Source organism: Bombus vosnesenskii, unplaced genomic scaffold, assembly GCF_011952255.1.
Source record: "Bombus vosnesenskii isolate JDL3184/JDL3185 unplaced genomic scaffold, Bvos_JDL3184-5_v1.1 scf7180000013913, whole genome shotgun sequence".
NCBI lineage: Eukaryota > Metazoa > Arthropoda > Insecta > Hymenoptera > Apidae > Bombus > Bombus vosnesenskii.
The window spans coordinates 248,017-269,010 of record NW_022883279.1 but is presented as its reverse complement, the minus strand read 5'-3'; the positions used below and the strand labels follow the sequence as shown (position 1 = coordinate 269,010).

General features: G+C 27.5%; 5 protein-coding genes across 8 annotated transcripts; 2 read left to right on the top strand and 3 right to left on the bottom strand.

Annotated features, from left to right (window-relative positions):
- Positions 1-781: 781 nt before the first annotated feature.
- Positions 782-2,647, top strand: LOC117239293 (60S ribosomal protein L6). The gene is made up of 4 exons (XM_033504775.1): positions 782-800; positions 1,332-1,538; positions 1,898-2,171; positions 2,249-2,647. Exons 2-4 carry the CDS (start codon positions 1,332-1,334, stop codon positions 2,593-2,595), a joined length of 828 nt encoding a protein of 275 aa, XP_033360666.1. The 5' UTR covers positions 782-800; the 3' UTR covers positions 2,596-2,647.
- Positions 2,648-2,964: 317 nt separating this feature from the next.
- Positions 2,965-8,204, top strand: LOC117239290 (two pore calcium channel protein 1-like). 3 transcript variants are annotated; one of them, XM_033504771.1, is made up of 12 exons: positions 2,965-3,327; positions 3,748-3,932; positions 4,014-4,178; positions 4,244-4,369; positions 5,639-5,946; positions 6,039-6,319; positions 6,414-6,632; positions 6,705-6,821; positions 6,888-7,227; positions 7,304-7,605; positions 7,754-7,860; positions 7,924-8,204. In XM_033504771.1, exons 1-12 carry the CDS (start codon positions 3,225-3,227, stop codon positions 8,161-8,163), a joined length of 2,493 nt encoding a protein of 830 aa, XP_033360662.1. In that variant the 5' UTR covers positions 2,965-3,224; the 3' UTR covers positions 8,164-8,204. The 3 variants fall into 3 exon arrangements, with proteins under 3 accessions (XP_033360662.1, XP_033360663.1, XP_033360661.1); XM_033504772.1 differs by having other exon boundaries at positions 2,966-3,327; positions 3,817-3,932; XM_033504770.1 differs by having other exon boundaries at positions 3,225-3,327; positions 3,715-3,932.
- A 1,740-nt stretch (positions 8,205-9,944) lies between these two features.
- Positions 9,945-14,950, bottom strand: LOC117239257 (mevalonate kinase). Of its 2 annotated transcripts, none has more exons than XM_033504705.1 (5): positions 14,896-14,950; positions 11,823-11,917; positions 11,645-11,746; positions 10,654-11,567; positions 9,945-10,372 (listed from the first exon to the last, which is right to left on the bottom strand). In XM_033504705.1, the coding sequence occupies exons 4-5, from the start codon at positions 11,536-11,538 to the stop codon at positions 10,115-10,117; spliced, it is 1,143 nt and encodes a 380-aa protein (XP_033360596.1). In that variant the 5' UTR covers positions 11,539-11,567; positions 11,645-11,746; positions 11,823-11,917; positions 14,896-14,950; the 3' UTR covers positions 9,945-10,114. The 2 variants fall into 2 exon arrangements, with proteins under 2 accessions (XP_033360596.1, XP_033360597.1); XM_033504706.1 differs by lacking the exon at positions 14,896-14,950 and adding an exon at positions 14,414-14,533.
- LOC117239270 (dolichyl pyrophosphate Man9GlcNAc2 alpha-1,3-glucosyltransferase) lies at positions 12,571-14,232 on the bottom strand. Its single transcript, XM_033504723.1, has one exon. The coding sequence runs from the start codon at positions 14,230-14,232 to the stop codon at positions 12,601-12,603; it is 1,632 nt and encodes a 543-aa protein (XP_033360614.1). The 3' UTR covers positions 12,571-12,600.
- A 1,114-nt stretch (positions 14,951-16,064) lies between the features above and the next one.
- LOC117239258 lies at positions 16,065-18,133 on the bottom strand. Its single transcript, XM_033504707.1, has 3 exons — positions 17,737-18,133; positions 17,401-17,502; positions 16,065-17,163 (listed from the first exon to the last, which is right to left on the bottom strand). The coding sequence occupies exons 1-3, from the start codon at positions 17,869-17,871 to the stop codon at positions 16,831-16,833; spliced, it is 570 nt and encodes a 189-aa protein (XP_033360598.1). The 5' UTR covers positions 17,872-18,133; the 3' UTR covers positions 16,065-16,830.
- Between the last annotated feature and the right edge of the window lie 2,861 nt (positions 18,134-20,994).

The window sequence follows — 20,994 nt, the reverse complement described above, 5'->3', positions numbered from 1 at the left end:
AAAAAAATGTATATATAAGATCATCGATGATATCAGAATCTAGTGATATACAGGACACGATCATATCCGTAAAAAGATCTCGACCTCTCAACACTCATAGACTGAAGCTCATGATCATATAAAATCATATAAACAAGTTTCGGCCACGATCATATGAAGAAATCTCAGATCTCGACAGTCGTTAGGGAAAACCGACCAAAAATTGAATTATGACTAGTTGTAAAAAACCAACATGGAAGACGACAAAATTCGCATTCTTGCGAGACAGACAGAGATAAATAGAGTATCTCTGTCTCTATTTGAGTCATTCATGGCATGTCATGCAGGCGCAGAATGAAAACCTTCTTGCCCTCCATGTTTATCTTTCACAACTAGTCACGATTCAATTTTCGGATGATTTTCCCTAGGCATCGGTATGTAAGTGTCGAAACCTGTTTATATGATCGTAGTCGAGATTAATTGTGAAAAGTCAACAATTATAACATAGGATGTTCTCTACAACCTTTTTGCAACTGTGGAACTATTTATTTGTCTATGTAGTAACATGATCATATATACGTTTATATGACCGTGGTTTGGAATATGTCACTCACTAGGGGAAAGCATTCGCCGAGTGAATCCTAAAAAATCAACATGGAGGGCCAAAAAGGTACCAAAAAGGATGGTCTACGCATGCGTGACACATGCATATGTTAAATACTATCTAAAACCATGAATGTTTCAGACAAAGACATACAACATAACTGCAGAAGAAGACAGAATATATGTTGGTGTAGGTTCTTTTAGTCGTACGATTTACGGTAAGATGGAATTAGATCAACACAACTAATATTATCCAAGTAATCTTTTGTTGTAATAAGAGAAAAACTATATATTTTATCAAATTTTATACATTTTAGGTTTCTTCTTTAAAAAAAATACCATATTTTCTGTAAATATATTTTTAAATTTGATTAATTTTAACTTGGAAAGGTTAGAATATAACATTTTGTTGGCTTATAACAAGAAATTACATTCATTTCCCTAATTTTAAAATCTTAATAATATTTTATAAAGAGTTTAGCCCAATTATCGGCTATTTTTTGTTTGAAATTTAAGATTTACGAAAACGTGACATAACCTTTGCAAAACATGATGGATATGTTTAATAAAAGATTACGATAATAGAAATATATTAAAATAAAACTCTATTGAAACTTTATATACAATTTTGTCGACTATTCTAGCATTAATTTATTGTTTAGAATGAATATTCGGACAAAATATAAGTGCATGATTATTATGCTATCTATAAATAGTTGTATTACAATGAATTTATATTTATGTTCTAGATGACGAACACAAAGGAAAAAAAAGAATCAAAGGCGAAGTCTCCAGAGAACAAAAGTGCTCCTGTGGAGATTAAAAAAGGTGCAAAGAAAGGTCGTATTAGGCCTCGAAATTACAATTTAGGAAATGGTGTTTATAGGTTTAGCCGAACCCGTATGTACCACAAGAAAGCCATCTACAAATTCATTGACTCCAAGACTCCAAAAACTGTATGTCTAATGATGTCACATGTTCTATTTATTTTTGTTAATATTACTTTTGTTAATTTAAAAGTTTTATCTGGAAGTTCTTCATTTCTTAGGATATGTAGAAATATTTGAAGTTCCTTATGCTTTTTACCTTTTAAGTAAATATACAATAAAGATATATTTATTATTCAATCTCTTTATTGTAATTGAATATTGTTATAAAATAATGACTATATAATTATAATATATATAATTTCGATTTTCTTAAATGTTTTGAAATGGTACAAAGAACTATGTAATCAAGAAGAGTAATATATTTTCATATAATGTTTATACTTTTTGATAAATGTTTAATTCTAAATATTTAATGGTAATTATAGGTTAAGCCTAAGAAACCAGTCACTATTGAAAAGAAGATTAGTGGTGACAAAAATGGAGAGAAACGTATTGTATTATTAAAGAAGAGGCGTGCAAACTACCCTACTGCAGATCCAGTAACTGTACACCATGCTAAGAAATGTTTCCGTGACCATCGTCGTTATCTGAGACCTTCCTTGAAACCAGGAACAATTTGTATCCTATTAGCTGGTGCTCATAAAGGAAAACGTGTTGTTTTCTTAAAGCAACTTAAGAGTGGTTTACTCTTAATTACAGGTGAGATTTATTTGAAGTTATTATATAGTAAAATATTAATATGATAAATTAAAATATCAAAATGCTTTTTAAAATAGGTCCTTTCTTGATCAACGCTTGCCCACTCCGTAGAGTTAGTCAAAATTATGTGATCGCGACTTCCACGCGTATTAACATTTCTGGTTTGAAGATTCCGGCTCATGTTAACGATGATTATTTCAAGAGAAAACGCGAGAAACGCGCGAAGAAGGAAGAAGGTGATATCTTCAGCAAAAAGAAGGACGAGTACAAAGCAAGTGATCAGAGGAAAGCTGATCAGAAAGTGGTTGACAAATTTGTGATTTCTGCTATCAAGAGAAACAAAGAGAAGAAGATGCTATTCACCTACTTATCAGCGATGTTTGGACTCAGAAGCAGCCAATATCCACACAGATTAAAATTCTAATCTTTTGTGATTTGAATACAAATATATAATTAATACAGAAACATGAGGTAGATTTTTTATGACCTTGATTATAAATGTTCACAATTGTTCCGGATTCTTTTTTATTTTATTTGAAAGCTTTATTTATAATGATGAATGAAATAAGAAAATTTATAATGTAATAGAAGGTACAATAAAATTTAGAAATTTTAAATTTATTTTATCTTCTATTGCTGATTATATTTATTTTCTAGTAATTAAATATGTCTTATATGCATCAAGTTTGTGTTCGTAAAATATATGAAAAACGAAAAGTGAAGTCTTTGTTACATAAGTGAATAGTTAAGTTTTATGGTTTTATCAGCCAAAATAATAGTATCCACTCAGGTTCGGTTTTTGGAATGCGCATGCGCGTCATGAACTGGAACGTCAAATGCAAGAAGATCGAATAATATCGTTGTATTATGATATTGTAATATGTAAAATATGTTTCAAACAAAAATATACGTATATCTCTATACATAGTTTTCAGACTAATCCAGTTAGTGTTCAGCATCTGAGTAGTGACATCATTGTGTTAGATATAGCGGTGTAAATTCGTGCTCACACAACAAATGACTATATGCATGTGACATGTCACGTATTCTCAAATGTCTTCTCCCAAAACCACTGAATATTCCGGCAATTATCAACGGTTTAACGATGATGCAAACATATCACTCGAGCAAGACATTTCACATCGAACATGCCAAAGTAAGTCGAATGAATTTTAATTGTACTATTTTAATTCATTTCATTTTTTATTTATTCTTTGCAATGAAATTTCTGCTTTTTCACAACTATGTTACTTTTGTCATTTTCACTTTTACTCTTTTAGCTTATAATATTTAACAAACTAAAGCTCATATTTTATTTTACACATTTTTCTGGCATAATTATCTATAATAGAGCAATGATATAAAATTTTGCAAAAAATATATAATACATAATTTAGTTAATTATAAGTATAATGTTTAATTATCTTCATGATAAAGATAAAAAGAATTTATTTATTTTATATTATTTATTTTATTGCTGAAAAGTATCATTTACTTCTGCATTATAGAAATATTTATTTTTTATGCTTATTTCTTATTGTAGAATATGGATCTATACTATCATATCCTTCTGCAGAAAATCATGTAAACTCCTCCACTGAAAATGTAAGAACATCTGATCAAATCATTCACAAATTTGAAACAGATGATGTACATAGAGAAAACATGTCTGAAAATGCAGTACTTCCATCACATGATTCAATCACAGATCATGATTTGCATTGGGAAATGAATTATCACGAGGCTGCAATATTTTTAGAGGTATTTATACATTTATATGTATATATACTCATATGAATAATTGCTTTCAAATTTACTTACAATAATGTTACATATCCATAGGAAGGTAAAAATAATGAAAAGTTTGATTCGCACCCAAAGCATCCAGAAGATTTGCCAGCATATCTCTTAGTTCATAATAATTGGTATTATGGGTTAGATCTATTAACTTCTCTTATACTTTTGGCTTTAGCTCTTGTAGAAGAGCCAGCTGTATCACTGTTTAGCGTAAGTCATTGATAAGAAAGTACTTTTATTTTATTACAATGGTTATTTATATATTTTAATTTCAGATACCAGTGTGGGCACATGGATCTATAGAACTTTTTGCTTTGATAATTATAGGTATAGAATTAGCTTTGAAACTAAGATGGATTGGCTGGTCAACAATGTTAAAACACAAACGAACAATGCTGAAGGTAAAAAGAACTCTTTTTTAGAATCAGATTTAATAGTTTGTAGTATAATTTTATTAAACTTCATATAAATCCACACGAGTTTACTGATATACAGGGTGGTTGGTAACTGGTGGTACAAGCGAAATGGGGTGATTCTACGCGAAAAAAGAAGTCGAAAATATAGAATAAAAATTTTTTTTTCTTTTTTTTTAATTTTTCCATCTAGACAACGATCTACAGTGAGATCCGTTATAACGTACCGCACGCGTACCGAGCGAAAATTCAAAGTCGATTTTCTCGAAAACAAAGCCTCAAACGAAAAATTTTTATTCTATATTTTCGACTTCTTTTTTCGCGTAGAATCACCCCCTTTCGCTTGTACCGCCAGTTACCAACCACCCTGTATATGACACGTATATTCTAATTGCTTATGTTTACATCTGATAATTATTAGTAAATTGAATACCATTATGAGATTGAAGTACAGTTTTCTTTCATTACTTTGTCAATATGTTTAAGAACAGTGTACAATAAAATGGTTGTTTTGCACAAGACTGATACAAAAAGCATGAGGGTACTAATGAGAAGATAAGAAACACCACAAGTGCAGACTATTTAAGATTACATTTTTATTAAAACGAGACGCTGATAATTGCATTATTTGTTCATTTATAATATATTATGTATACTAATACCTTTATTGGGACATCTTATAGGGAACACATTCAGATTTAACTAATATATGTATAATATATTAGTGATTTTACTGCTACTGACTCATTATTATTATTCTTGTTATCATCATTATCATCATTATCATTATTACTATTGTTGTTGCTGTTGTTTTTGTTACTATTATTATTATTATTATTATTATTATTGTATTATACTCATTCATATCCATATTTATTACACAATGGTTTAAAAGCAATAAACAGTTATGAAACGTTTGTTTGATATGGAATGGATAGATCAGAATAATTAAAATGAATCATTAATAAGAACCTAGTAAGAAAAATAAAATTATAAAGTACAGAATGATTTAAAATAAAATTGCTAAAACAACTTGAAATTTAGCAAAGATAAATTAGAAAAATTAAGAAAATAATGTCTTGTTTCTTTTAATATGATAATTAGTACATATAATAAAAAGCTTTTTTAATAAGAAGTAACAGAAATAATAGAAATGAAATTACCAAATTTGTAGTGAATTTGTAGTTACATATTTAAGATATCTTTAATTAATTCTTTAATACAAGTGAAGACTATACATATAAATTATTTTTACAGTGTATCACATTGGTCATCATGTTTTTAGAAGCGATGACAGTACTAGTACGACAATCATCGCATTTCCGTGTAACACGTGCTCTAAGGCCCATTTTTTTAGTAGATACGAAATGCTTTGGCAGTGTTAGAAGATTTATCAGACAAATACTTTTAACATTGCCACCAATTCTGGATATGTTAGGCTTGCTTTTATTTTTTATAACACTGTACACTGTATTGGGTTACTATATGTTTTCTGAAATGAATAGAAATTTTTGTACACTACAGGACAGTTTTGTGAGTCTCTTTGTTCTTCTTACTACTGCTAAGTAAGTATAATTGTAATTAAATTTCCAATAATATTTTAAAATTTGGATACATTTTATTGTGATTAGATATTAGTAACAATATCAATATTTAGTTTTCCAGATGTAATGATGCCATCATATTCAAGAAACAAATGGTATGCGATATATTTTGTATCTTATTTGTCTACAATGTTGTACGTAATGATGAATTTGATGTTGGCGGTGGTTAACGAAACATTTACAGCAGCTGAGCGTGATAAATTTAAGAAACTGTTTTTACATAAAAGAAAAGCATGTCAACATGCCTTTAAGTTATTAGTTTCAAAACAAAATCCGGATAAAATGCGATTTCGCCAATTTGAAGGATTAATGCGATACTATGCTCCAAATAAAAGTACGTAAAATTCCTCCAGATATACATTAAAGTTTATTTATAAAACAAGAAGGTAAGACAAATTAAATTTATTCCATAATATACTCCACTACAGACATAAGAGACATTGTTCTAATGTATCAACATTTAAATGCTTCTGGAAGTGGAGTTCTAAGTGTTGAAGAGTTTTTAAACATTTATGATACTATTATACTTCAATGGGAACTACAATACTCTACTGTGCCTTGGTATCACAGTACATCACAACCTTTGCAAATTCTATGCACAGGAGCACATGCAGCTATTAGATGGCCATATTTTGAAAGCTTAATGTGTAAGTTTAAAAGGAAGACAAATTTTTATAATACTAATTTACAATTCATATACTCAATTATAAAATGTTTAGATATAACAATCATTGCAAATGGTATTGCTATGATAATAAGGATATTACAGGCAGGCGATAATGTTCATAGCACAATTCTATTTGCTGCATCTTGGGATACTTTTCTTTTTGGAGGAAGTAAGTAAACATAATATTTATAAAAGGTGTGTGAAAAATTATTTTAATGCTAATTTTATTTTATAGTATTTGTCACTGAAGCACTAATAAAAGTATTAGGACTTGGTACAAGACGATATCTGAGTTCCGGATGGAATCTTTTCGATTTAGGAACATCTATAATGACACTTGTTGCAGCTTGTATTTTATCTCTTTTTCCTACAGCCACATTTTTCGTTCTATTTAGACCACTTCGACTGCTAAGATTGTTTAAAATGAAAAAAAGATACCGAGACGTATTTGGCACACTTGTGATTTTAACTCCCTTGATGTCTTCCACTGCAGTAGTCATGCTTGTTTTATATTATTTTTTTGCAATCATTGGGATGGAATTGTTTGCAGGATATAATATGCGAAATTGTTGCAAGTAAGTACATAGGTAAAATATCTTTTTTAATAAATTATATTTTTAAATTGATTACTAAATAATATGTATTTGTCAGAAATACAACAGTTGAAGACTTTTACAAATACTCTGCCAATGAAAGTACCGCACTAGGATATTATTACCTTAATACTTTTGACAACCTTATAGCCAGTGGAATGACCCTTTTTGAGTTAACGGTTGTTAATAATTGGTTTATTTTAATGAACGCATATGCATTTACTGTTGGAATGTATACACGAATATATTTTATGATATTTTATTTGGTGACAATGATTGTTTTAACTATCGTGGTATCCAGTTTCTTAGAGGCCTTTCGATTTAGAATACATTATAAAAAATCAACATCTAAACGTGATGGTAATTAATATCCTTAATTATTCAACATAAAATATGGAAGAAATGTAGACTATTTCTATAAACTTTTTTTGTTATTTTTAACCAAATTTGTACTTTTTTTGGGATTGTTAAATCTTCTATTAGTCCTTTTGTATACATTTCGTTACAGAGGAAAAGATGCTACATGAAGAAGTGGAACTAAAATGGGACGAATTGCAATATATAGTAGAAGATTTTCAACTTTTGGAAAAATTGCGACCCTCACTGATAGTTGGTGTAAGTTTTAAGTTTCAAAAAATATGTTTTTTATTATTCTGCAATCATATAATAATGTTGCAGGGAACTACTGTTTTTATTGGCTCGCGTCCTAGAACCAGAGAAGTTTTGCAAAGAAAAATGTATACGAATGAAATTACCGAATGGATTATAGAGGCTAAACAAGCAGAAAGGCAATTTTTATCAAATGCTACTCATAGTTTAGAAGAAAATTATAGAGAGGAAGCAATTTCTGAAACAGATCATGTAGGATTAACAGACAATTTGCGACAAACACATCGTAATACATCAAATGTTGTATAATTGTAATAATAAATTAAATTTCATTGTGTCTACTTACAATATAGAAGTATTGAAAGCTTGTAATATACAAATTAAATTAAATTTAATTAAGCGATTAAATTTTTTACTAACAACATAAAATAAAAAGAAAATAATATATTTAACTGATATAAAAGAGATTAAACATTTTCGTTTCGGATTATGTTGCGATATATAGAGACTCAAATAATTGATGATATTTCTAAAAATATTGCAACGTAAATATAAATCCACTAAATCATATATCTTGCGTAAATAAAGCTTTATTAATATCAAAATTGACTTTTTGCTTTTTCTGCAGATAAAAATACAATTTTCTTCATAAGGAATTATGAATTGATTTATAAAATTTTTAATGTATTCTATCCTAAATGCTTGTATTTAGAAATTATTTTACTTTCTCTTTGCAATTGTGTAATTTTTATTTAATTCTTCATCACTAAACTTCAATTTTCATATTATTTTAACCGTTTGAGTCCCAAGCAGCGTGATCACGTTGTTTAAATTTTGTGTCGAAAAGTCTCAGTACATTTGAACGCTACGGACGACTGACGGTATTTTGTATTTCACTGTTATCTTCTCAATAGCGCCGTTTGTTTCTCTTCGTAATCGATTAAAACAAGCGCTATCGCGCTGTTCGGGATTTTTTGATCCTGTTTCTTCAAAGACCCCTGGGATTCAAACGGTTAAATATGAAAAATTTTATTCTTTATGTTATAAATTATGTAAATAAATAACTAATAAATATATATATATCATTTTTTAGTTTTATATTACAAATATATAAAATTGTACTGTATAATATACAGGATGTTCCACCTAATCAACACTTCACTGACCGCTAGCAGTTCAACAGAATGCGCACGTCCGATCGGTAGCCCAAGCGCAGATTCTCCCTGGCGCCGGCTCTGTTTCGGTTTAGACTGTCGGGCGGGAGTATCTGTGCTTTTCGTATGCTCAGATAAAATTGGCTGCTTTCTGCTATTATAGGATAATTAAATTGAATAAAATCTTTTGTTTTCATGATATTAGTACTAAATTATATTTATTTTATCTATTACAACGGTTTTTAGTTCAAATGAGAAATAGTTATAATCTTCGACGTTACGTATCTCATCGTCTTCTGAATCACTATATCTTAGTGGCAATACAGAACCTCGCTTCCGAATAATTATATCACTGCCATCACTTTCGTCACCACTATTACTTCTTGAATAACTGTCAGGACAATCTGACAGATCATCTAAATAAAATTCTCCAATACCATTCTTTTCGTTCATCGCGAACGGTAAGTTTTTCAAATTGGTATAAAACTGTCGGAGCTTACAAAGCATCGCAACTGACGTAACTGAGCAAGGTACCTTAGTACTAAATAACAAATTACTGTTCATATAATGAGAAAGATTGTTTATCGCCATGGGAGTCGATTAACTATAGGTAGGCTATAGGTCGGTAAACGTCGGCGACAAAAAACCGATTAATCGGCTATCGGTCGATAAAGTGTTAAAACACGCTATAAAAGATAGAAAAGAATTTTATTAGAAAAAATTAAATGGTGTTGAATTATTGTCCGTAATCTGTATGTGTCCATTTTGAAAGTGATGCTTTCCAAAGATTTTAAGGTCATCTATAGTTTCTTGAATAGAATATTTTTCTATACATCAATCGATAGTTTTAACATTATGATAGAAATAAGACAATTATACTATCATGATTAATGAAAAAGGAAAAAATGAAAATAGTTGAAATAAAAAAGATATTAATGAGATAACCATTAACATGTATTAAACTGTACTAAAACTGTAATTTACATTTTGTGTAAAAATTACAAGTACCCTTTATAATTATAAATAAAATTTACATCACATTGAGAATATTCAGAATAAAAATAAGTTTATTTGCATTAATGTATGCAATATTTATAACAAAATTACTAATTAATTTGTACCCCAGGACCTCCCAAAGTTGTTAACTTAACAGTAAATCCATCTGCAATTAATTTTCGTGAAATACTTGCAATAGTTTCTGGTTGTGTATCTGGTAATAAGAGAATGTATGCATGTCCACCACCGCCAGCACCTGTAAGCTTTGCTGCCAAAGCATAATTTTGTGCTTCTGCACAAATTCTGTCTAAAGATGGATGAGAAACTTGACATGTGGCTAGCAGTCCTTGATTCATATTAATAAGTATCTGTAATAATATATGATAAGTTGTAATAAGATTTGAATACATTTATAGATATAAAAAGTAATGACCAATAACATTTTAACATATTGTTAATCACTTGACCAGACAAATGTTATTTTTCCAAATAACAGACTAATCTTTTAACTTTGTGAATGAAATATTACTAGTTATTCTTATTATACAAGATTTTCTATAAATTGCTTTTAGAAGTATTTTACCCTACTTGAATTAGTAATTATTATAATAATTATTAGCAATATATTATATTTTAATAAAATACTTACCATTAATTGTCTGTATCCTTCAAGAAAATATTCATCGTCAGTAGAAACTGTTTTCAGTTTTTCAATAATTTTAATTACTTCTTTGGATATATTGTCTATAGAACTCATAATCAGATCAATAATAACTGGGTATCTATGTTTCAGTTCTAATAGTCTTTCAACTAAAGCCTTTGTGCTTCTATTTACTCTTGTGTCTACCAGTAAAATTTTTAGAGCATGTACGTTACTTATTGGCTTTACATAATCATCCTTCTTGAATTCTATTATTGACCCATATGTACAGACAGAATTGTCTATTCCAGAGGGGTTTCCATGCATAATTTTTTCACAATTTAGAGCATACTTTGAAATAGTGTCTAAGATAGAAAAATCTAATATTTTATAAATATCTTTTTGTAAACGTGACCAATGTAAAAAACACGCAGCAAGACAAACTGCAAAGGAACTAGAACTACCAAGTCCAGAACCAATTCCCAATTCTGTATTTAAGTGAACTTGAAATGGTTTCACTTCGATCTCTTCCTTTTGCGTAATATAAATAAAAAGATAAAAGAATGCTTCCAGGCTTAATCTTTGTTGCGGATTTGCATAACTAATAATGGAGACAAATTCTTTTACTTTGTTATAAAATGCTTCATAATTTTCTACATGTTCCACGTCTTTGTTAATAAAAAAGAAATTTTGTATTTGCTGTAGAGGTACGTTAATAAATAAATTTACTTTAGGAAAACATATCTTAACAATTTGTTCTGTTTCAGGTAATTCAGCGAAATTTAGAACTGTACGTAAATCTACACTGGCAGCAACGGCTGTTTTTCCATATACTACAGCATGTTCTCCAAAAAGAATTACTTTTCCAGGAGCAGACACTTTAAACTGAATCATTTTAAATTTCTCAAGTCTAATTTGTGGAGCTATTAATGGAAATAGAATAATATACTTTAGAGATGATACATTAAAATCAATCATAATTGAATCAATTATTAAATACCTTTTTATCATTTCCTTCTTTTCCCACTCTGCTGGTGTTAATGTCTTTTGTTTGAATGCATGAATTGTTTTAAGTTCTTCTTCCAGTACTGAATGTACTGACCTGAAATATTAATTTTAATATAGTACTTAAATAATAGCATATTATTTAAATTTTTTAGGACTTTAAAATGTAGTACCTATGTCGATGAATTAAAGATTTGCCTTCAAATGCACTAGAAACAATTGTTACAGAAAACTTAGCGCCACAACCATCAGATTCATCTATGACTTCCTGTAACAACATTTAAAAATAATATGAACATTATTTAATAGGTATAGTAACAAAACAATCTACATATTTCTAATACTAACGGGAACTTTATGATCTTCCTAACATAAAATTTACGTTAAATGTTTATGTTAAATAATATATGTAAATATTTACTTTCAATACAAATAATTTTTAGAAAATAAAATTAGATTTGTATTATAAAAATATTAATGTTATCCGTTACCGCATAAATTACATAAATTTGTGTTTCTTATTATTAATTATTCTAAAGTCAATCAACTCTTTTCCCTGTAACGATATAAGTATATTGTTACAAAGTTTCCGACTACAAAGAGTTAAATTTGTATTCATAACATTATTGTTATGCTAATTAGAAAAGTAGAATTCAGTAATAGAGTAAAGTTCAAATTTCCGTAAAGTATTGTATAATGCTTCAGTAAAGGTGATGATACATATAAACAATATTTTTATCGGCGTAAATATTAGATAATCGTGAATAGTGGCTGCGACACGTTTTGTAAATATATCATAACGCAATATTCTTCTGAAATATTATCTTAAATTGTTGAATTATATTGAAAAAGAAAAATAATTAGTTTTTAATAATTTATTAAAATAATTTAATAAGGAGTATGGTAATAATATAACATAAATTAAATTGTTTTTCTGATTTATTTCAATTTTTAATATTTTTCACATACAAATTGTTTGTAATTAAAGTATAAGTAGAAAGCAATAAAGTGTCCACAGGAATAGGCAGAAACTAATAATGCAAAAAGATCTGGATACCTCTTTGGAGGTTTCAAAAAACCACTAATAAGAGAAAGCATTATTATTCCTAGAATCGAACAATAAAACAGAATTATTTTCCAAAAAGATACAGTAGAACTTACAACAACAAAAATATTCTTATAATGTATCATATCTCTTTTTAATTTGGTAAATAATGATTTATTCTCATTGCTTTTTAGCTTTGCTTTAATTTTTCTTTGATTGGTTACAAGCACATTCTTTTGTAAGTTAATATTACTCAATAATTTGCTGTTATCAAACACATCAGAATATGCCCATAAAACAAAAATGAAATAAAAGATTAATGTAGCCCAATATACCATGTACAAACCATCTTTTATAAATAATGGTAACATACTAAAGTGTGAAATTATTAAAAACCAAAAACAAGGAAATGAATTGCTTTGAAAATACAATAAAACTGGAATTGCAACAAGTAGGATTGATTTTTCATGAACTTGAAACGAAAACAGGAAAAATGCTAATGCACAGTTAATAAGGGAAATAATAAACTTCTCTTTCTGTGGATTTAAGTATAGATTTATGCAACTCGGTGAAACTGCAAATGTAGTTGACATTAAACAAATTTTTGCTAATTCCTTGTTTGCAAAAGTATTACGTAATTTAAAAATCACATTGATTGTGCACCAAATATTAGCAACTTTATCTTCGAATACACCTCTAGAAACTGGAAATAATCGAAGAACAACACTTACAAATGTTTCCCAACTTTTAATAAAAGGTAACCATATAATAAAAAATGTAGAAAGTACTGTAATTGATATACAGAAGAGCATTACTAAATTGAACAACCAAAACCGTTCTTTCATAGGTGAATATTTTCCAAGTATGTAAAAGAAAATTGGCAATGCGTGGTAAAGTTCCATTTGCTTATAGTTTAGTGCTGCAACAAATAAGATCGACCCAATAATAAACGAATTTTGAAGTATAGCTGTAACAGCACTAATGAACAGTCCTAATGAAAATGAATTATATTGAAAATGTCCATGATCTATTAATATTAAACCAGGATATATTAATATAAGCAGAAGATTAATATGTTTTCTTTTCAGACCAAATATAGACAGTTCTACTTTTTCAAAGTTTTCAGATACTTGATTAGTTAATATAAAATATATTATCGACGGGATATAAATCAAAATATCTACACAAAGAACACTGAGTCTCATAAAATATTTATGACTTTCAGATGAGAAACCTCTAGACTCGTGTAACTTTATGTAAGAAGAATTGATCATATTAGCAACATAGCCCAGCACTAAACTATGATAAGCTGTTAATGGTGGATAGTCTAATCCCCAATACTGTAAATCATTATTTGTTGTATTTATGTACCATTTCTCAATTGGCACATTTAACGTTATTTCTTGCCAATGCCGTTGGGCTTCATAGTCTCCAAACATTGGAGGCTTTCCTTCACCGCTGTAGGAATGATATGTAACACACCATCTCAAAAGGAGAGCAAATAGTGAGATTAACAAGATCTGTGTGTTTTCTTGCATCATATATGTTGAATAAGCTTTAACAGCTTATATTTGCAAGCATGCTCTTGATTAACAAATATATTTCAGAAATAACATTTAGCTACCTAGGTTTATATAGAAAATTTAAGGTTAGAATGAAAACAGTAGAACGAAATAAAGAATATATACGCAAATATGATGAATCATACAAAATACATACCACGTGTGAAGCGTTTAATTCTTTCATTAATTTGTTTTTTATGTAACTTTCAGTATATGACATATTTAAAATTAAATTCCTAATCTTGATTTTAATTCACCACGCTTTCAAATGCGAGGAGATTATATATATTTAATAAGAAGTTGTTATATATTTATTGATATTTATTTACTTTAAAATTAGTGTAATTATTTTGATAAACTTTGCAATCATAAGCAGCAAATGTATGATAAAATATAATACTTCTTCTTCTATTTTTTGGTTATATGACTTTTTTGGTTTGAATGATCGTTGAGTTCAAGTGAACGTCAAGGTACATTTTTTGAACTCATTCGCATAATTTGATATGATGTTATCAATTGATTTTCAGTATTTCGACTAATCGAATGATTTTAATATTTTAAAAACTATTATCTTTATGAGCCTTTTTGTTATTTTTGGAATTATTTCGCAATAGTTAGATGAAAATTAATGTCTATTACCTGCAGGAACGTCGATATTAACAGAACTTCTCTGTGAGGCAGTTTTACTGACATAAAAACGAGATTAAAGTCTATGCAGTTACATATTTTTCAGCTACGAACATTGCTCATTGCATGCAGACTTTTTATTATGCATGTATTCCTAGAAAGTTATTTAATTATTCTAATACAAAATAGATAAGGATTAACACATACCATTTTAGATATCAGTTTATTCATTCAAATACAGTTATGTTACAAGAATAAAACTGACTATCTGTTACATTAATTTTTTTTGTTATTCATACAAATAAATTTTAAATAAAAATTATGAACACAAAAATTACCGTATGAAACATACATTTTCACAAATTTACTATATAACATATCTGTTTCTCGTACTTAATTTCTTGTATTTCGTAAGTTGCTACTAATCGACATCGCGCTTTGATGTAAAAATATAATTCTTTTGTTTCAATGCAGTTAAATGCTATTAAACATCAACTCTATTTAGAAAATTTTATTTTCTAAATAAATGTAATAATAAAAATTTTACTTTTATAATAATAGCTAGATAGAAAAGAAAATTCACCGTTTTTTAACAACCCATACTATGTACGTATATAATATGTACTCACATTATTGTATGTACATGGCACGTAAATATTGTCTAATACCTGATCTCAGGTACTGCAACATCTTTATAACAATAATAAATTATTTGTAACAATTGCATTTTATAAGGTTATTAATTTTTCTGTGAATTCTTTTATTGTTAATGTTAAGAAGAATTGTTCATTTTTGCTTAAAATTAATATTTTTGCCTAAAATATATTCAGTTAACAAAATAGATATTAAATATTATGCATTTTTAAAGACAATTAACAACAAGATATAACATTTTTGATATTAGATACATGTTCACTTTGATGCAACATAAGTAAATAATATAATGTATATAATTATCTTAACTACATAAGCTCACAATATTGTAAAATCTGAGCTGTTTCTAAAGCAATCTTTATACAAAATTTAAATATTTTAAGATAAATATATTAACAATTTGAATAAATTTAAGTACAACATACAGCAGGAAATAAATTCACTTTACTTATTGAGATTTGCAATATAAATTAATGAAAAATTATAATTTATAACATACAATTAGAAAAAACAGGAAGAATATTATATCTAAAATTTAAAATTAGCTAAATAAGCATACTATACTATAATTAGTTATGTTTACAATACAATAACTGCAATTATAATTATATCAATTTATAATAAAATTATTAACGAAAAATATATACACATATACTATCCATTTGATAGCTAATATTAACACTGATTGTTTTAATATTTCTTTCATAGAAAGAAGCAATTTTAACTTATAATTGCTTGAATATTGATAAATTGTTTGTGTTTGTGTTTCATGTTTGTAAAAAAAATTTAATTGTCATTGTATTATGAAAATAGATCACATGAATATGATTTAATGAAAATATTAGGAAGAACAAGTTTTATCCAGTCACCTTAATGTTATTACTTCATTTTATTGAGTGTGTCTTAAGATTTTAGAAAAGCAATAATGCTTATGTATGGACATATATATATTAAATATATATTAAATATACATATGTATAATAAATATATATACATAACGCATTGATATGCAGTTAAAGTGTAATAAGCAGTCAAGCAAAATAAATATTTATTTTCTCAGAATGTAAAATGTCCATTACTCATTTGTATATTATCATATATTTGATAAATATTATAGTAATTTAGTGATCTTTGTATATTTATCAGTCTATTATCTATGTCTATCTTTACCATGCATAACACAATACAGATTTGAACTTGTATGGTTTTTCAAGCATGGTACTATGAATAATGAGTTAGTTTCGAAGAGACCTGATAATATTAGAATAGAATACTACTTTTGCCTGTGAAGAATTATTTCAAGAATTTCTTCATCTGTTTTGTTTGATACTGCATGCTGTACTGAGCACTTTCTGCTTTAGTGATGAGAGAGTCTAACTTATCCAAATGAGATCCCATCTTTTCATTGAGATTGATTGTTTTTGGCATTACTGCATTAGTTTCTGTGTTTTCTATGTGTTTCTTGTCATTGGATAATTCTACTATCAAGTTTTCTTCACTCATAGATGTTTCAGAACCAATTTCTTTTGTCTCTTTATGGTTTCGTTCAACGAATTTATGATTTGGTGTGTTGTTTTTGGATCCAACTCTTACTTTCAATAGAGTACCCAAACTGCCACAAACAGACTGTAAAATACTTTCATGTTATAAAGTTAGTTTATATAATATAGTTTATATAATAATAAACTAGTTGTTAAGAAAACTAAGTGTTAAACTAACTAGTTGTTAAACTAAGATGTTAAGAAATGCTTGTTGTACTTGACAATGATTGTTTAGATATAATTATTAAAGTTGTTTTTATTAAAGAATAATAAATAAAAAATGAATGTCATAAAATAATGATATTAGGTAAAAGTGTTTAACCTTGAATCTGTTAATCTTCTTCTGCGTAACACTGAGAATACTATTTAATTCATCTAATCCACCACCTATTCGATGCGCAGCTTCATTAGAAGAATCCAGATTCTATAAATTATATTAAACTGATAATATATTGACAAATTATTAATTTGAAATTTATGTAAGAACTTTGTTTTAATTAATTACATTCCAAATAAGGGAAACATAGAGGCTAAAAAGAAACTTATTAGCATTAAACTTACAGTAGTAGAAATTAGAACTCATTAACACTGTACTTATAATGCATAAAAAGGTACATTAATTTGATTTTTGTTTAATAAAAGATAAAATTATAATTACTTCGATCACTTCATCTTTATCATTATTAATTTTCTCGGCTTCTATTCTTTGGGTCTCTTTCCATTCTTCTTCACTAGGTATCGGCAATCCTAACAATTCCGCCCTTTCGCACGCGTGAATGTAGTCTTGAGACATTTTATCAAATGTCTATAGTCTAACTGTTTCTACTAAATACTAATCAATAATATATAAGAATAGACTTATTTTATCCCGTTTTAGAGATATTAGAATTCATAGAACATTAGAAAGACATGAGGACATGCACAACTTGAGGAATCCGTGTTCGGGTAAATTGTGCGCACACTCCGATAGAAAATAAAGTTTTTAAACATTATAGAAGACATTAATAATAAGAATCTAGAGCATCCTAGTCATTAACAATAAGATTTAAGATGATTTACATATGTATATGGATCAGAGATTTAATAATTTTGAATGGATTCATAATTTCAAAAAAAGTATGATGTTTTTATAGAAAAATAGATTAAAGAAGGAATGGATTAAAAAGATATAAGTTTACTAATTGGAATATTAATCCCACCAGAAGAAATTAATTTATTATATTAAAGTCAAATAATGATAATTTGCTTAGTGTGATATTTATAATTAATTTTTAATAAAGTTTTTTCTTAATTAAATCTAAATCAATCATGCGATGTTCGTCTCATCATGAAAAGACTTTTCAATATTTAACATAATTTAAATAAAAAGAAATACGTTGTAGAAATTTATATAATTTCATTCTATTTCTCATATTTTGTATTTTAAAAAGATATATTTAAAAAATTCTCTTTCAAAAAAACATTAAAAAATAATTTAATGTAATTTAAAATAAATTATAATTAGTAATTACTAATACTAATACTTAATATGCTGCCTCGTACCATATATGTAAATTATAAATAGATTAAGCTAATGTAATTTAAATACCTTGCTAGAACATGAATGCGATAGATTAACTTCTCGCAAACTGAATAAAAACTTTAAGTAACACTTTTTATATCGATCATTACAAAGAAAATTTCTAATTAATTCTAACTCATTTTACTTTATATTCCATGGTATTACATAATGCGTTACATATTCAATTATACAATGTAACTTTTTTATGGATATGTACTTAATATACTGTATAGTTCGACTACAGGTGCAAATAAATTTAAAGGATGATTCTTGAAGCTAGACTAAGATAAAAGTAAAAAATAAAAAGACTGCGTTTTCGGCTTGGTTGTTTAGTTATTGACAAAATATTCCTGTGCACGAAAAAATCTCCTTACATGAACAAAAGTAGAGCAGCTCGACCAACGGGGTCGACACAGTGATCTTCAAATCGAACGACGCATAAGCTGCAGTCACAGGTTACCTCGTACAAGTCGTAGGTCGTAGCAAATGACTTTATGATATTTTGAAATGTAAATTGTAAGTAGAGAGGAAATTTGTAAGTTTTAAACCTGTATGCGGGGGCTCTTCGAGAAAATCGAAGCCTGAGTATTTGGAATGACGTTATAAAAATACATTCATTAATATATGATCAACTATAGACATTTGTATATAAACAGATGATAAAATTTGTATGACATCAACTTCGCGGAGAAGTTGTATATGTATACATGTATATATGCGGCATATACATGTAGTTATAATAGTTCACGTGAATAGTTTTTTTTTGTGAAATGTTCATGGTTATATAAATTTGTTTCGATTACTTTTTTGATAAATTTCATCTGTTTGTATGTGCAGCTTGTACAAGTGTATTCTAAGAATAACATTGTATTACCTATCCTGTATACTTTAAATTATATGTGTAAATATTTTTATATTACATGTTATATTTAATTTATACATTTATGTAATTTAATTTTGTTTTATTTATAGTATGTATTTAGTTTAATATGTAAATTATTCTTAAAGTAATTAAATAACTTTACATTAATAAAATGAACTACATTTTACCTTAAATCATAACATGTAAGTATATATTATTTTTATGTAAAATTGCTTTACTAATAAGAGATGCAAAATAATTTATAACAAAATACGTATAAAATAATTCAGATTTCCATAATTATAACATATGATGTAATTATTCTGAGAAAGAAGTTCTCCCAACTAAATACAAACCTGAGACACAAAAGTTCCAAATCCTGTATGATTGTTGCTAAGTCACAATCACTGTTGAATGATCTGCTGTAATACTTGAATGCAGTAACATATGGTTTGTTCAAACTTAAAATGCATTATGCATTTTTTATAATTAGTTCGCTATTTGTGACTAAAATTACAGATATGTTTATTTTATATGTAAATCTATTATCATTCCTAAATTTCATTGCGATCAGTATGATGTAAGTTGAAATTACCCCTTCTTAGTAAGATGTGCATATGAAAAACTGTATGATGCTTATTATCATGCTTCAGAACTTTTATTTTGAAAATTACATTTTCTTTTATTTCTACTCTTTGATTGAAAAATGTCATAGACATAAAGCTTGATATGACACCAAAAGAACTGAGTTTAAGACTTAAATATGTTAATTAGAAACTTCTTATTTCTCTCAATAGATACTAAGATTACATGATCTTAGAACATTCTTTTCTAACATTTTGTATATTATGATATAATTCATGATTCAAACAGTTGATCAATAAAAATAAATAATAAAAAATATATGATGGATTATATATATTTTCAGGAAAATTTTAGCAACTGTATTATAAAATGTTTGCAATGTTTGCATTTATGTAACTATAATAGGTATCATATTCAAAGGAGCTTCAGGATCATTTCTCATAGTTATTTATGTATTTAACACATTTATCGGAATAAGACATAAACATGACTCAAGATGCAAAAAAATGAGTGTCATCGATAGAAGAAAATTTCCATTGAACCATATTAAAAATAATGAATAGGAGTCATTTTAGGTAAAGAACATAACTGTTTGCATTGGAGGAGTTTGGATAGAGTTATATAACAAATTCTCAATAAAGTGATTGCCCATAAAAGCTAATAGCAGGAAGGAAATTTCCTCTGAGTCTACTTATATTGTTAGTCAAGTTTTCTTTAGCGCATTTGATGGCAGAATTTCGGTTTAACGAACTTTTGTTTTTTTTATTACAATTTAACAGTTTCCAATGCGTTGAAACAAAAAATGAAAGTCTTAACTTTAGGAATCCAGCGGTTCAAAAGTATGTAAAGTTGAGCGTTTTTAGCGTATTTGGCATTTTACTTTGATGCCATGTTGTCTCTATCTACAA